We start from the raw sequence: 17,055 nt of genomic DNA, 5'->3' as shown, positions 1-17,055 counted from the left end.
GGAATAATGGTAACAGAAGTTATCTAGGTACACAAGAGGCTGCAAGACATTCTCTCTGGAAATACAAATACATAACAGCGGGGAGACAGTTACGAGGGAGGGGGCTTCACTTACAGTCTCACTTGGGTCTGATTGTTCTGTTACAAAGGAGAGTACTTTCAACAGGACATCTACATACTAAGAGGTAGTATGGCGATTAATTTCAGTGCAAGACTGAATCAAGCTTACTCTATTTTGGAAAAAACTTATGTTTTTTCATGGAAACTAGATACTCTTTACTAGTTTATTGAATTTAAAAAATTGAAGATCCTGCATTTTTAAAAGGCCTTTTTACATAAGGTAGAATTTCTAATTGACAGATTTGTAAATTCATCTGAACTGGACAAACTATGGATTCAACACGCAGATGAGAGAGTTCCTCATACCATTACCTTGACATGGATTTGATACCCACCCTCAAAAGAATCCTATAAAAATTGCTTCAAAGCCCCTTTGAAATTGCAATAGTGCAGCAAAACCACAAGTAAACAACTGCCTGTTAACCTGTTATTTCAAATATAGACTGAAAAGCCAACAGGCATTTTTTTGTGCAATTTTTTAAAACATCGTAAGATGAAATATCCAATCTGCACAGCGCTGTCCCTTCACAGAAGGCAAGAAGCTTCCAGCCCATCATGTGGGAGGCCGTCCTCGGTGCTGTAGGCTATGGAAGTGGGCCTCCTTCAGGGTCTGGTTGATGTGGAAATAAGGGCCTTGGCACAGTGCAGACTGCTCGGGCATGGGCGGCGGGCTGTGCGGGCTGCATCCGGCCGCCACGTGGTTCCGGCTGCTCTCTGGGCCGCTGGCCCTGTCCGGGCTGTTGATGCTGCTGCTGCTGCTGCTCCCACCACTATCGCTGCTTGAAGACTGGAAAGAAAAAGACACACTTCACGGTTAGGCCGTTGTGTGGAGAACTTGACTGTGGTTTAACTGACAACACGCTATTTAAGTGTATTCTTCCTATCGGTTTGAGGAGTACGCGCAACAAAACATATCCTGGGCTTTCCAGTTTACAAAGTACGTTCACCTAAGACATTCCATTCTAACTTCACAGCTCCGCTGTAAGATCAGGTGGGATTGCTGTCCCCATTACACATCCCTAGGAAGTGGTGGGGTCCACATTCAAGCACAGGCCTTCTGACTGCAAATCCCTTCAACCACATCTTAACTCCTGTACATGTCTTCTCTACCTGCTTTTATCATTCATTCCAATAATCAAAGGAGAGGTTCTCAGCCTCCAAGGGAAAGAATCGATCATTGGCACAGGGTATATAAAAGGTGTCCTCATAACAAACACGATGGCTTCTGGGCACAAGTTAAAATAAAAAATAAAAACCAGTGACAATTTTGTGGTTTATCATCTCATGGACACGAAATGGTATTATCTGAATGCAGAACACATACCCTGAAAAACTTGAAATACTTCTTATAAAGTTGTTCCAGCATTTTTGCTGCTTGGATATGTGTACTCGTATACGTGTGCATGAACTTTTCTTTTATGTAACTAACATGATTTAGTGTCCTAGTCACCTTGAAGAAGGTACACAGAGATCCCTAACAAGAGTCACTCGGCAATCTCCTTCCTTCCACTGGTAAGATTCTCAAAAGAGAAGGCCATGGTAAGGATCCTTTTAGAATTATGGTATTATGCAATTTTAATATTGCATTTCTAATAAATGGCAGCCCCAATAACTTGATTAGCAGTACTCTTTCTTTATAACTCAATACAATATTGTGCTAAAAGGAATCAATGCATGAGCAAGTTAGAATTCTAGTAATTAAATGATCTGGTGTAAATTTTTTTTAACTAATTAGCCCTTTGAGTTAGTTATATTCCCTTAGACAAAGATACTGGTTTTGAAATGTCTGCTTACAATGTAACATCTACACATAAGAAAAGAGACAATAAACAAAAATCCCACAGTAATTATGTTTGGAGAGATTATCGTTGCGTATCTTTTCTTACCCTTCACTGTAACTTTTTTGCAATGTGATTACTACTATTTTCATTATCAAAATAAATGTATAAATAAAATATTGTTTCCAGACAGATACTTTAAAAGTGACCTTTAAAATACCAGTTCAATCCATTTTTCCCATCAAAAGTTACACCTAACAATATGTACATAAACATGCCTGAAACGGCAAAGAAAGCATGTTCACGAAAGGCATCCATTATTATGACTTAAACCAAGAACTGTCATGATCTGTGGGTCATTTGGAGCTACTTAACATCAGTCACATATCCCATTGCCCAAAGGTCGTTGGAGACAACCTATCTTTCTACAATTAAAAAAACTCACGAGTGGATCATAATGGACTGAGTGACATCGGGTAGCAGGGTTAGCAGCAACGGCAATTACACTTACTCAGAGACTTAAGAAGTCAAAGCCAATTCAAAAACAAAAATTGTTTCCCATAAAAGCCTCCCCTAACCTAGAGTTATAACCACCTAGGACTGCCGCTGGGACACCTGGTGAGGTCGTGAATATTTAACAAGTAGGTTACTACTACACTAGATAAGAAACCCACCGCGCAGAAAACTTTGTTTCCTCTTAGTCTGTTTTCCTTGTTTTTCATTACAGGTACTGTCTGAAAATTAAGGCAAGAACTAGAATCAGTTTCTAGTAAGTCAAGTTTCCATCTCATATTTATTTCACAATATAATAACAAAGGTGACACTATTCTGAGAAAAGGTAAAAATTCTTTAAACATGTTAGAAAAGATTTCTGTACAATAACCATAAAAAAAGGGGAGAGGGACACATATACTAGCAATTTCTAGTCTATTTTTAAAATCTTGTAACTTAGTTTTATAGACATGTATAAAAATGTTTAGTGTGGCCTTGTTTATAAATAGCTAAAAACAGCAAACAAGTTAAATGTCTAACAATAGGGAAATTGGTTAAATTATAATATATTATATATATAAATGTATATATTTTATATATAAAGTATAATACATGAATTATAATTCATAACAATGAAATTCTATTCAGCTATTAACAATGATCACACACACAAACTAGATCTTTTTTACAGGTTACAATACAGTATGTATGTCAGCTGGTTTTAAAGGTTTTTCTTTAATACAGACATATACGAACACCAAAAAATAGTCTGGAAGGATATATATGCTAAAATATTTAGAATTTGGACCTTCTATATATATTTTTTTTGTACTTTTTTTTTTTTTTATAGCTGAGCCATCCTGCCACCTGTTGGCAGCTCAGCGGCTGCTCAGCTTGGGCCAGGACTCGAACCTCTGTTGCTCAGCGCTCACACTCTTGAGCGAGCTCTTAACCAACTGAGCCACTTGGCCGGCCTCTATATATTTTTTAATATCTTTATTTTCTATAGTTCTTCAAAAAAATATTTCTTTTGAGGAAAAAGACTTAGGAGTAAGAGAACTAAAGAATATTACTACAAAAGAGAGTAAGATCTTCAGTTACTTCTCACTTCCAGACTGAGACTTAAAAAATATACATATGTTGATATTGTCAATAGATTTTAGGAAGACTGTTTTGCATCCTTGAACTACTTAACCCTCCGTCGGGTGCAACTGATCTCACAGATTCATTGCACACAAATTTTCAAATATCTAACAGTTAAGTATCGTGACTCATCGCTTCCGTATCTCCCCCCTCTATCATAACCTATCGCCAGTTGTGTTTGTGACTTAGTAAAGTAAAAACGTATTTCATAGTGGCAATGAATCTGTGAGATCAGTTGCGCCCAAAGGAGGGTTAAGAACATCGAAAACTGCTTCAGTTGTATTCACTTACATTGAGCAGACAGACCAATGATACTTTCAAACTAATAAAAGCCTATATAGAACCCCAGAAGCACTGTTATTTTAATACATATGAAGCGTTACATACTCTGTGTGTACTACTGTCATCAAAGGTAAAAATGACACAACTCTTTCAAAGATACTTTGGTTCCTATTTTCTGCCAATTCAGACTTGTCTTCTTGCTGTAAGAGGTTTTTGGGAGTATCTCAAAATCTATGGATGGGCAAGTGTTTTTCAAATGGAAGGTGAAACCCATTTGGTGGGTAGCAACCAGCATTTAAAAAAAAAAAAAAAAGCAGTGCAACATGGTAAGGGTAATTGTTCTGTGAAACTTTTTTCAATTATTCACAAATATATTTGGTATGTACTGAGTCACAAAGCAAAACATTTATTTGGGTCAAAAATGTTTGAAAGTTATTATCATCGGTCTTAACACTGTCAACCATCAAAATGATGTGCTTTATGGGATAAAGACCATTATTTACTTTTAACCCTAAAGGCATAAAATCAAATTTTAAGTCTCTATCAGTGCTTTAAGATACACACAGGAGTAAATCGTTTTGTCTTATAAAACCAAAAAACTTGAAATAGGAAAAACTCATGTCTCCCTCTTAGTGGCACCTTTTAGTATCAAAGCCTTGGGGTGGCGAGGGGCACTACGTGACAGTGCATGGTTTTGAGAATTAACCACAGCTAAACTGGTACAGGAAGTGTTTACCTTGTTACTGTTCCTGTTCTCAAAAAGACAGCAAGTTCTTTCACTGAAAGAGTCCAGAAACTTAGGGACTGAGAAAGACCAGTCACCTCCAAGTCCTATCCCCGGGCCCGACTCCTCAGAGGACAGTTTATCCAAACCCAGTCACAGAGACCCTTCCTCTCCTCCGAATTTTCAGTTTAGGTTAGTGCTGACCACAGGGCATTTTCAATGACACATTTGTATTACAAATCAAGAGAGAAAAAGGTCATATTCTGTGAAATAAAAACCCAGGTATGCAAGCACAATACAGTTACATGTATGAAGATTCTCACGGAGGGCATCTTTCTAAATACACAAAGGCAACTCCTAGGAATCGTGCAGTGAATCTGGGTGACAAGGGAGAGGTGAAGCTGGGCAGTCATAAAACCTGCCCGTGTACCCGTGTCGCTGCAGGTGCAGGATGAGACCCAGAAGAATGCAGTCTGTTTTGGAATCACTTGCGGACTTTTTTTTTTTTAAGTTGCAGAAAAGGAGTTTCTTTGAAGAAAAAAAATACATTTCAAAGAAACAGAAGCAGGCCCCAACAGTAGTAGAGAATGGCTCAAGGGCCATTATTAGAAAAGAAAGTACATTCCAAAGAGTTTGGAGCGGGCCCCGAGCAGAGGCAAGGCTCAAAATGCTCAAAAAAGGCCCGGACTTTTTTTAAGAAGTGTACACGCCAGGGCCCCAACCTCAGGAAAACCTGGCTGATGTAGGCACAGGTTATTCTGATGTCCAACCACTGTCCAAACAAATGTGTGCGGGCCTGCTGTGTACCGGGCGGCACGGCACGAGGGCCACCTAATCATTTCTGTACTGAGAACATGGTGGCAATACAGCCACTGATAAGGACAGGACAGCCACTGCAGTGACAGAAATCTAGGAACAGGTGTGGGCAGAGGGCACCAGGAGAAGCTCCTTAAGAAGAACAGCGTCTGAACTGGGTCTAGACGGCAGAGGAAGAGTTTAAATAAGCAGGGTGACGAACTGGGAGGGCAGTAAGAGCAACATCAGGAGTGTCCCGGGGAGGAACAGCTGATGGGGTGGGGTGGCGGTGCCCACCCCGGAAGTGTCAGTGAGACGAAACACAGAGGTCAGGGCTAGACGGTAAGTGCCCGAAGTCTGCAGGAACAACGTCCAGGCCCGGGCGACACGTTCAGATCTGTACTGAGAAGTAAGGATGCTGGGGGTCTGTTGGGCTGAGGTAGGGGACACTGAGCAGAGGCCATCGGGGAAGTTTTCTGATGTCAAGAAGGAAAGCGGGTCCACGTGAAGACTGTGACAATGCAAATGAAGGGGTATGTGTCACACCCCAGAGATGGAAGGGGTTCAGGAAGGAAATGGAGACATTCATGTTGACACTGAGCACCCAGGACAATGCTTGGAAAATACAGCTGACCCTTGAACAACGCAGGGGTTAGGGGTGCCAACCCCCTTCGCAATAGAAAATCCACCTATAGCTCCCCCAAAACTACTAATAGCCTACTGTTGACCTGAAGCCTTACCAGTAACACAGACAGTTAACACATAGTTTGTATTTTATATATATGACATACTGTATCTTTCCAGTAAAGTAAGCTAGAGAAAAGATGTTATTAAGGAAATCAGTACTGTACATTTCTGCTGGGGGAAATCCACTTACAAATGGATCCACGTGGTTGAAGCCCGTGTTGTTCAAGGGTCAGCTGTACTCGGTGCTCAGTGCATTCTGCTGAATGGCAAGCGTGTCGGGGAGCCCTGAGGAAAGCTCCGGCGTCCAGAGGAAGCCAGGACCCAGAGAGGAAAGGAGGGGCAGACAGGAAGCTGCAGAGGCTGAGGAGGCGGCTGGCGGCAGTGGGGGGACAGGGGGCTGAGAGAAGCCGAGCTGGGGAGGGGAACAGCCCGGGAGTGGGCTGGTGCCACAGGCAGCGGGTGAGGAGGCCGCAGAGGTGAGGAGAAGGCAGAGCGCCAGGAGCAGCTCTCAGGACGCGTGGCAGGGTGTGCAGCAGGTGCGGGGAGGCCGAGGGGCACTTCCTTCTCTTTGGCAGAAAGGAAGAATATACAGAAATCGTGCAGCAGAGGACAAGAAGCTGAGGAAGTTCGTTTTTCTCAGTCCACTGGGCTAGATTACACCAAAGGTAAAGGCCTCTTGGTCCCTGGCTAGGCCTCCCCTTTATTTACTTGCCCAGGGTGTGAAGTCAGTTGAGAGACAACCCATTTATTGTACATTCATGGTAGAACCTAATCAACTCTCAAGACTCTTTCTGCTAATAACCTTGAAAAAGCCCCCCAGGCAGGAGTGTTACTGAGTCGGCTTCATAAAAATAAAACCAGATATGTGTATATTTATTACCTAGAGCTGTATGCTTTCTCTTCTTAATTAGAAAGGCAGATCACTTCCTTTCAAGCCCCAGTTTCCACTCACATCCATCTCCCTGTTCACTGGTGCTTTTAATTTACAAGAGCCTCAAAAGAAAATAAGTCTCGCTCACTGTGAACTACATCCCGGAGTCATAATGCAGTTCATTTGAAGGCTGCTGCAGAATTGGGATTAAGTGCAAGAGACCCTAGCCAAGTCGGTAAAGCATCTAATGTAAAATCCTGGGCTTGCAAAGTGCCCAACAATGTTAAGACAGCTCCAGGTCTGCTAATGCCACTCAGACAAGAAGACTCCAAATGACTTCAGAGGGTTATTTAAACCACTTCCTAAAGACGCAAGGAAAGAAAATGCAGGTAGGTCAATCTTTAGTGTCAATCCTTACAAGACGAAGGTGGACCTTCTAATGTGCTTTGAGTTCTTTCCAAAACAAAATATTCTGTTATCACTTCATTTGTTTAAATTTCAACAGGCCAAAACATAATGCGCACCTATACAAAAACACGTGAATATATGTACCCTCATAACAGATTTCACATTCAGTTTCAGTACGAAACTGCTTGGGGCAGCTTTTGATGCTGGGAGTTGATATATAACAAACATTTTAAGGACTTAAGCTGTGACCAAAGTTTCTTAAAATGTACACTACAAATTAGACTCATTTTTGAAAGGACTGTGCCTCCATTTTTTAATGGACCTTTTTAGATGTTAATTCAGAATTAATTTGCTACAGGGTTTTAAACACACAACCTGACAGTTTTACCCAAAACAGAGTCTGCCAAAACACTTCTGTCTCTTAGGATGTGCCTACTACCCTATGTAAACTTAGAGATGACAATGGGCAAAACCCAAGAGCCCTAAGATACCTTTCTGAAAAATTATGTTAAATATTATCATTGTCAGCTCATTCTTATTCTTAAAACAAAAAAAGGACCGGCCGAGTGGCACAATGGTTAAGAGCTGGCTTGGGACGCCAGAGGGCCCCGGTTCAGATCCCACATATGAGGGCCAGTGACGCTGCCCTCTACAGCTAAGATGCTGAACAACAGCTCAACCTGGAGCTGTGATGCTGTGAGTCGCCGGCTACAGCGTAGGCTACAGCCCCTGTGGCAGTAGGTTGCCATGGGCTCCCGTATGTAGTCAGCAGCCAGCGTGAGCAGCCAGCAGCCGCAGTGAGCGGCCATCCAGAGGCCGGCGACTGATCTGCCTCGCCCGGGAAGAGCGCAATGATGGTGCCAACTTGGGCCAGTGAAGAAATGTCCTCCACAACTAGACTGAAGAACAAAAAACGACAGCAACTTGTCTGTTCCCCTTCCCTCAATTCCCCAGCACTGTTCCGATCCCCCAATTCCCCAATAAAAATCTTTAAAACAAACAAAAAAAAATTATGGAATCCTAATTTTAATGATACACGGATTCCCCTGGTTCTATTGTTTTTTAATTTGTCAGGACTCTACACTCCCATAAGAACACCCTTGGGATTTTAGGATTATGGTATCTAAAATATCCCCCTCCTGAGAGACAGAAAAGGCAGAGGCTGTTCCAGATAAGCCACTTCTGTCTTATCTCCACATTTTCTCACTGTCTACTTGTTACTTCATAGTGATCTGAAAAATCAAAATGGTCTTGATAAGTTCAAGATATTTAAAAACTTGGGGTCTTGTAAAAAGGCTTTTCCTCAGGCAGCAGCACTTTTTCTGAGGCATATACCACGTACCAGAAGCCAGATTTACATGGAAATGTCTCGTGTGCTTTGTAGATAAAGGTATTAAAACTGAAGGCAAAGAACATTACTCATACAAGTAAAGATACAATTCAAACCAAAAATGCCAGCCCCTGAAAGAACCAATCTATAAAGAAGTTTAAACCCAGAGAGCTTCTACCCATCCAAATAACTGTCCAAGATCGGGGGATGTCGCTGCCTTTGCACAGGAGCCAATAGGAAGACCCCAACTGATAAATCATTTCACTTCTTGCTCACCGAGGAGAAACACGAGCCTGACTTACTTAGACATTAACTAACATGATTCATACAGAATGGCTTTACAAAGAGTTTTATTCCTATCCCAGTAAATTATGTCTCAATTTTAAAAATAACATCCTAAGGCCCACACGTCATTCAATCTGAGTCACAGGAGCTAAAACTCAAGGTCTTCAATTTAAACACCAATTATTTTTTGGGGAAAAAACCACCACACCCCAATTTCTTCACTTTTTCTAGCTAGAAATTTAAAATGGCTTTCTAGCTCCGACCATATCCTAGAATTTACTCGGGAAAACGTTTCCCAGCTATTCTTCTCTGTTCCTGTGATAGAGAGCGGTCTAAGAGAGCTGCCTCTGGATACAGTCAGCCAAGTCACTGAGCACTTCGGTCCCACCTTCTGTTGGGACAGCACACACCATGGTTAGGAGCAAGCCCCTCCACTGTCAAGATGTGGGGTTCAGCAGTCAAGATCTGGGGCTCACCAACCCTGCCTCTCATTAGTGTGTATCTTTGGGCTTGGGCAAGTGACTTTTTTTCTGTGCCCCAATTTTTCCATCTGAGAAGTAGAAATACTACCACCTACAAAAATGACAGGAAGAAAATGTACAAGGAAAGTAAAAGTCTCCTACATAATTAACCTGGCAAGTCAGTTCACATTCTTTAGCTTCATAGTATCTACGAAAAAAGAGGCATATACTATCTCCATTTTTCAGGTTATTATGATTTACTTGCGGCATAGTTCAATAGTTTAAATAAACCAAACTCCTCACATCTTATTCCCCTGTACTTGCTACTATTATAATACTGAGGAGAAAAAGATAGCTTTTGGGAATTAATTTTAAATCTCTCTTAGAATTAAAACAAACTCCTTCCAAATGAAAGTTCTTCATGTTACAAGAAAAAGAATTCTAAAATTATTTAAGTATTTCAGGAAAGACACAAGAAAAGTTTTCTCCCAACAGACTTAATATTAAGGAAACCTACCTTGGCCCTCCCTATGTTAGAATTAAAAGATAACATTTTCATTAATAAGATGAGTATATAAATAAATAAGATTAGCAATCCATTTATAATGAATCATGTTCTTATTTTCCCTTTTATATACAATTGTCAAAAAGTAGCCAAACGCCCCTGAACTTGGTATTTTTGTGCTGTAAGCATAATCACCTATTCCAGTGGTAACGATTCAATTATTCAGGGCCTAACTTTCCATTTTAAAGACTTTCCTGTGCCTTTTGCTTCTCAAGCTCTCCTTGGGTTCACTGGGCCTCATTACTTGTTAATACCACCAGTGGGGAAGCACCAGAGGCCACTGGCTCAGATGGCTGGTCAGCAAAGCTGAAACAGAGCGCCCCCCCCCAGAGGTAAGATTACCACGACCCGACCCGTATCAACTGTAAATTATAACAAAGACAATCTGGTCCGTCCCCAGGCTAATGATTCGAGTGGTTTAACCGCTGAATTTCTCTGAACAAGTAAGAACAAGACACCACCAGGTTGAATAACAATGCGTTGTTTTCTTCTGTGATACCAATACACAGGTTTTAGAATGGGAGTGAAGGTCATTTTCCACAAACAGCAGTTAAAACAAAACAAAAACTACTACTAAGGAGTTTTACTTGCAGTAAGAGCTCAGAAATGTTTAATTCTTTAAACATAGCTATTTATATTCCTGTTCTCAGGCATCAAAACTACACACAGAGGGGGGAAAAAAGATCAATACGAAGAGTTAGACCTACTATACCTTCACATTATTGGGTTGTCAGGAAAGTCATGACGCATTTTTGCAATGAAAAACATAGAAAAAATACGTTATGACTTTTCCGACAACCTAATAGTACGAACATACTATAGCAGAATTCACATACCGGTACAAGTAAAGAAATATCCACGCTGACACCATGAAAGTAATCACCGCACACTTTTTTAAGGAAAAGTCTTATAATCCAAAAGGATAACGGAAACTCATTCACTATTGCAGCTGTACCACAGTTAGATGTTCGTGGCAGCCTCTATTCTCTGGTTTTCTTTCATGCCTGAGATGCCCCAACTACCACAGTGAACCAAGCTCAACAACTTTTCTGTAAATCATTTTTAAAAAAGAAAAAATTTGACGGGAAGGTTTTTAAAAGATGAAAGCAATACACTCAAGTCTCCTCCGCATAGAAGGATCTCTCTGCACTTTAGATTAATTGCTCCTGAATAAGTCTTACCTACATCAGAGTTACTGATCCCTCCTCCCTTCCCCACCCCACCCGGGGAGTTGCTTTGGATTTCTGGTAAAGGCTGGATGTAGGGCAAGTCCTATTATCAAGAGCTAATTAAATTACAAATCTGGTTGTGCAAGAATTGTGATATACAGAATTGTGCTTGACATTATGAGGCTCGAGCTTAGGAATCTGCCAGTGAGGGGCTTCTCTGTTAAGGTGAGAACTGTTAAGGGTCAAAATCTTTGGGTGCCTGTTTCACAGCAGCGTCCCTCTAATGTTTCTGCACTGCGGCGAGACTGTCCCCCCAGGGTGCCCATGAAGCACTCTCACAGGAAGCCCAGGCTCCCTGCTCTCTCCCTGACCCCTTGCCAGCAGCCCTTTTTCAGAACAACATGATGATGACAAAGTAAAAACACTTTGAAACAGGATTTTGCATACATATACATTTTGCATACATATACATATACATACATGAATGCTTATAGTGTCTCTTAAAGATAAGTGAATTGAAGCCACACAATCTCCTTGCCTTAAAGGCAATAATGGTTTATAAACTATTAGAAAATAAGTTGGCTTCTGAAATACCAAATAAGAGGTTCAAAGAAGGGCTTTCAAAGGTTCATGAAAACTCCTAACAAATACAAATTTGGGGATGGGGTGAAGGAAGGAATGTGTGCAGACACATGCCGTTTTGCTGGGGAGAGGGTGCATAGCTCCCTCAAAGGGGCCAGGACAAAAACAGCTGAAACCATTGCAATCAAGTAAGATCACTTTTATTTATTCAAATAATAATTTCAATTACACGGAAGAAACTGCGTTATTTAGCTCACGCAATGAAAACAGCAGAGACTCTGAGCACACTTCCTACCTCTGTGTCCCAGGAATCATGAAAGACGGGGTTTCTGCTACTCCTCTTGGTCTGGGGGGGAAGATGGTGGTCTTCTTCATTGCCATTCCTTCTCCTTTTCCTGAAATTAAATCACAAGAAAGAAAAAAAATCCAACAATTGATCTTTCAGACACTTAAAATTGTGAACCATGACAATATATACATATGCCCTCTCGCCTGAAGAAATATTTTATCACATGACATCCTAATAGGTAAAAACTGGAAGTACACCACCCCTGGGCACAAAGAGCAAAAAAATAAAATAGTAGCAGTACAGTCAAGCTAAAATTAGTGTGACTAATTTCTGAAACGAAGCTTGACAATTTACGCCTACTGGGAAAATAAGAGCAGGAAAACGTCAATGACGGGGCCTTCCTTCAAACCCCACCTAATTAAGGTTACCGTCTTTCTACAGTTCCTGAAATTACAATTCCAAGTTACCTGATTTTACTCCCTTCCACATGATAACACCTAAGACAGGGGTGGTCGCCTTTGCCTATTTTACCCTTAAAATCCATATAAAAACGGTGCTACACTGGCAAATCCATAGAGGTTCATGGTAGCCGCTAATCTTTAGTTTTCCTTCGTCCCTGACTCTTCCCCAATTATCACTTACACAAAAGCTCTATGCCCTCTAAAAAAATACATTCCTTTTCTGGACAATCACTGAAAAAGTGGGTCTTGGACACATAAGCTTGATTATTTCAGCCACACCACTTCGTGTTATGATAGATACCATTTCACCAGATTGTTACCTTGAGACTGTAGCATAAGCTGCTTAAAATGTGCAGATTTAAAGAAAAATCACACATCTTTCTCGGTCAAGTGTTCTCGGGTGTGTAATAGAGACAAAACTTTTATGTTTTCTACACAAGAATCAAGTGCTGTTAGAAGAAATTCTAAACCCCAGTTAGAAAATAGAAATAAATTATAGGAGGTATAATTTTAAGGTATAAATTCAAATTGCCTGAATTGTGCTGTCCGATATGGTAGTCACTAGCGTATGTGGTTATTTAAATTTAATTAAAATAAAATGGAAAGTTCCTTAGTAACCCTACCCACATTTTCAGCGCTTACTGGCCACGTGTAGCTACTGGCAATTGTATTGAACAACACAGGTACAGCAGGGTCCCAACACTGCAAACAGTGCTGACTAGAGGCCAATTTACACAGAGCAGCATAATCTGCTATAATGAAAACTCTTAAATGTCCCAATTCCTCTAGCTAGAGGAAAAAGCAGCTTTTTGGAAAGCACTGAATTCGAGCATATAGTCTTCTATATACCTTCTACGTGAGTGGGGTGGCTTGAGTTGAGGTCTGGATATTGAAGAAACATTGTTATCACCCTGAGTTCAACTCCCTGTACTCTGCAACATTTTGAATACATCTAAGTTTGTGAATGAGTTTGGAGCCAGTTTAGGCTTGGAATGGTGAATAGCGGGTGTGTGGTTATGATAAAGCATTAACCAATGAATCGGTAGAGGACTACACCGTTTATTAGCTGATTCTAAACCTCAACTGTTTGTAAAAAAAGATCCCCATTTCCGCTTCCTACCTTTCTCCCAGGAGATCAGATCATATCTACACATGATCTGAAGTACGTGGAGGCTAAAAACTAGATGAATACCAGCTTTTAATAATCATTAAAAAGGTGTGCTATTATCATAGATTTGAACCAAAAAATTGCTACTTTTATCCTACTGTGACCGGAGAATGTTTGTGGGAATGTGATGAAGTAACAGAGCAATGTCTAACTGAAGGCAAGCTGACAAACACCCAAAAAGAAACTCATCAAATGGCCGTATGTTGGTTCCCAAACTCTTTTATCAGTGTGACAGCAGCTGATTTTGCTTTGGGCTGCTGAGTCACTCTAACCAAACTTACGAGGCTGACCAAAACTTTCCGATTTCCTCACTTATAATGGGGTACATATCTTTCCAGTGACAAGAATATGAATGTCAGGGAGGGTTGCAAAAAGAATGTAAGAACAGAGGATGGGCTGATTTTGCAGATTTCAAACAAACTCTGGGAAAGTCACATGAAATATCCCAGCCTCATAATCAGTTGATTTCTCCAAGTACCAGAATTATCTCTTTGGCCTGGTGGGGGGCCCTCTCTTTTGGATGGAACTGGATTAAGAATGAGCTCTACCTGTTCTTCAATTCTTTTTCTAGGCTCTCTGCTGATTCTGTCCTTGAAACATTTTTCTTTCAACAGTATCATTAATATTGGCAAGATTACAGCTTCATGCTGAACTCTATCCGCAGTCAGTCAGATTATAGTTTTCAACATCAATGACACAGACCAGGTTATCATTTTAGCAGCCACCCTATAATTGATTATATTCTCCCTAGCTTTCTATTGTAGTTACAGATTATGTTTAGCATCTGTTACTTCTAAGGGTGGCTGATTACATCACTTTTCATCATTTCATTTCTCTGCAGTCTTCCTGTCATCACCTAGACACCGGGCATAGAAGAAAGCCTAACGAATGGAGACTAGTGGTTTTCAAAACAATATTTTTAAAGTAACAGAACCCTTTGTTCTTACAGGGGGGGGAAAAAATCCCTCAATATACTCGTATATGAGATAAAGGATAATGTTTTGGTCAAAGTAAGGGCTTCCTTGCCACACACCCACTCCTCTGTGGCCATCCCAGTATACTGTGGAACAACTGGAAAAAACACCACCTTTGACCAACGGCTTCATCTTAAAACGGGAGAAAACAGAACCAAAAAGTGAACTGACTTGGAGATACTAAGATAGCTGGAGCTGACAGAACGGGTCCATCACACATGAAACATGGGGTGAAGAGAGAAGTAGATAAGAAACCCTTGTCCAAATCAAATGACCTCTTTTATAGAAATGGAGTTGCCAGTATAAACACGTTGACATATTTGTATACTAGAGAAAAGGAATCTGTTACCAGTAAAAACAACACTCAGAGTGCTTGTGTACAGTGCTGGATAAAAGGAACCTTTTTTTGTACAAAATATTTTGACTTCTTCAGATACGTGAGAGCTTCCAAGCGAGTATCAGAAGTATAAACTGGGTTTGAGAAGGAAAAGAAATGGCAGTCAGATCAGCCTTGTCAGATCAGGCTCACTCCGCCTAAGGATCCTGTTCCTAATGCCAACAGCATGTCGGTAAGTGGGCTCCCCATCTCAAATGGGATCCACTCATATTTTGTACATAAGGAGACTTTATGCCTGCCTCACTCACAACACGACCCAAATCAATAATCCTATGCTGACGTTTGAGGAGCCCTAGATTTTCACTATTGGACCCAATAACCTCAGGACGCTTTTCAGAATCTGAATCCCGTGAATTAACTATCCTTCAGAGCAGGGTCCGGGCCGAAAGACTGTCAATTACATTCAGAGCCAATGAAAACATGGAACGACGAGGAAACGCACAGCGTACTCTGCCCAGGCAATCCTATTTTATTCGCTTAAACCTCACTGAGGCTATTATGGAATCAAACAAAGCGCAGTGAACCTGGGAAGACCGAGGTCAACCAGCTGAGCTTTCCAGATCTGTCTCTTCACTAGAAAAATGAAAGAGTCGGACACGGTGATCGATAGGTCTTCACTTCAAACTCCACTGATGAGGGATTTCCCTAAATGTGAAATACAGCTGATTGATCCTCTTCATTCCGGGGTACCCAGCCCCAACTTTCTCCTCCCATATCGTTACAGGGGTAAATAAAAAGAAAAGAAATCGCAGCTTAGCGTGGTCCGGGCTCTACTCAGTAATTCTCAGGCAAGCAGCGTGAAACCCCTAACCCAGGTCTAAGGCCAGGCTCCGTGCAAAAGGCGTGCGTCGCGATATAATCCTACCTCCCGCCTTCGGAGTCAAACGGCTCCGCATCCAGACAGTTTAGAACCCTGTCTGTGCTAAAGGCTGCTCCAGCCAGAGCGAGACTCCCCAAAGCCACTTGGGTCATCTGCCCTTCCGTGTTCACAACCGTCCAGGGCACCAGTTCTTCGGTCTCACCTAATCCTTAGGCCCGGCTGCAGAATTAAGCCCAACCCTTCTTTCTGACCTTGGGGAGCCGGCAGCTCCCCGCCCCGTCCTCTCACAGACGCCCTAGGGGCCCCGTCTCCTCACGGATGCCCTAGAGGCTCCCCACGCAAAGATCAGACATTCCTCCCATCCCCCCACCCTCCTAAATTTAGGGCCACCGTCTCTCTTCCGGGATCCACCAGACTTCACTCCAGATAGAGAAAGATACGGGGGAAAAGATGGGGTTGCAGGGGAGACCTGGACCCTGAAGTCACTCCTCCAGTACCCTCAAGGACCAGGTACCCGATCAGTCACACATCCCTCTCCTCTCCTCCCCCCCAGACCCAGATAAGGACCCGCAGCGCCCACGCTTGCTCGGACCCCGCTTCGCGCGCCCCCTCGACTCCATCCCCCAAGACAGGCGAGGGGCTGGAAGCGGAGGGGGGGTCTCTACAGTCTCACCTGGGGCGGAGGCGCTCACTCATGGCAGCGGGTGGAGGGGAGCGACGCAGCGCCGCTCCGCGAGCAGAGGGAACAGAGGGTGTTGTGTTTCCGCGGCCGCCACGCCCACCCCCTCGGGCCTTGGCTCTCGCCGCGGCTCGGGTGGACGCTGCCGGCGGTGAGTACCCCTCGGTGGGACCCGTACCACTGCTACTTCCGGCGTCTGCTCCGCGCCCCCCCATGTCGCAGCCGCCGTGGTACCGCCCTCTCGAGGCTGCGCAGTGGCGCGATCTCGGCCTCTGAGACCGGTAACCCCACCCACAGGAAGAGGCGGGCCCGGAGAGGGAGGAGCTACTGGGAACTTCTGGGAGAAGGGGACTTCATGCGAGGTGGCCCAGGCTTTCGCCTGTTCGCAACGAAGCGGGGCCCGTGTAAAAGCCAAACCAGGTTTAAATGAAATTAAATTGCGTCATTAATAATAGTACATAATGAGTATTTGAGTTAAGACCTTGTGAGGCAACAAATGTTTTTTAAAAATCGCTGAGAAGCATCAGGCAGTCATGTAGACGGCTTGCCGCGGGTCCCGGGACCGGGAGTTGGGAA

General features: G+C 42.5%; 1 protein-coding gene across 4 annotated transcripts; it reads right to left on the bottom strand.

Moving 5' to 3' along the window:
• Positions 1 to 269: 269 nt before the first annotated feature.
• On the bottom strand, positions 270 to 16,757 carry VCF1 (VCP nuclear cofactor family member 1). Of its 4 annotated transcripts, none has more exons than XM_019650948.1 (4): positions 16,474 to 16,755; positions 11,987 to 12,086; positions 2,572 to 2,631; positions 270 to 906 (listed from the first exon to the last, which is right to left on the bottom strand). In XM_019650948.1, exons 1-4 carry the CDS (start codon positions 16,692 to 16,694, stop codon positions 673 to 675), a joined length of 615 nt encoding a protein of 204 aa, XP_019506493.1. In that variant the 5' UTR covers positions 16,695 to 16,755; the 3' UTR covers positions 270 to 672. The 4 variants fall into 4 exon arrangements, with proteins under 4 accessions (XP_019506493.1, XP_019506495.1, XP_019506494.1 ...); XM_019650950.1 differs by lacking the exon at positions 16,474 to 16,755 and adding an exon at positions 15,846 to 16,305; XM_019650949.1 differs by lacking the exon at positions 2,572 to 2,631 and having other exon boundaries at positions 16,474 to 16,751.
• Between the last annotated feature and the right edge of the window lie 298 nt (positions 16,758 to 17,055).

Source organism: Hipposideros armiger, unplaced genomic scaffold, assembly GCF_001890085.2.
Source record: "Hipposideros armiger isolate ML-2016 unplaced genomic scaffold, ASM189008v1 scaffold_150, whole genome shotgun sequence".
In the NCBI taxonomy this organism is placed as follows: domain Eukaryota; kingdom Metazoa; phylum Chordata; class Mammalia; order Chiroptera; family Hipposideridae; genus Hipposideros; species Hipposideros armiger.
Note: the sequence above shows the minus strand (reverse complement) of the source record. Positions and strands in the feature narration are given on the sequence as shown.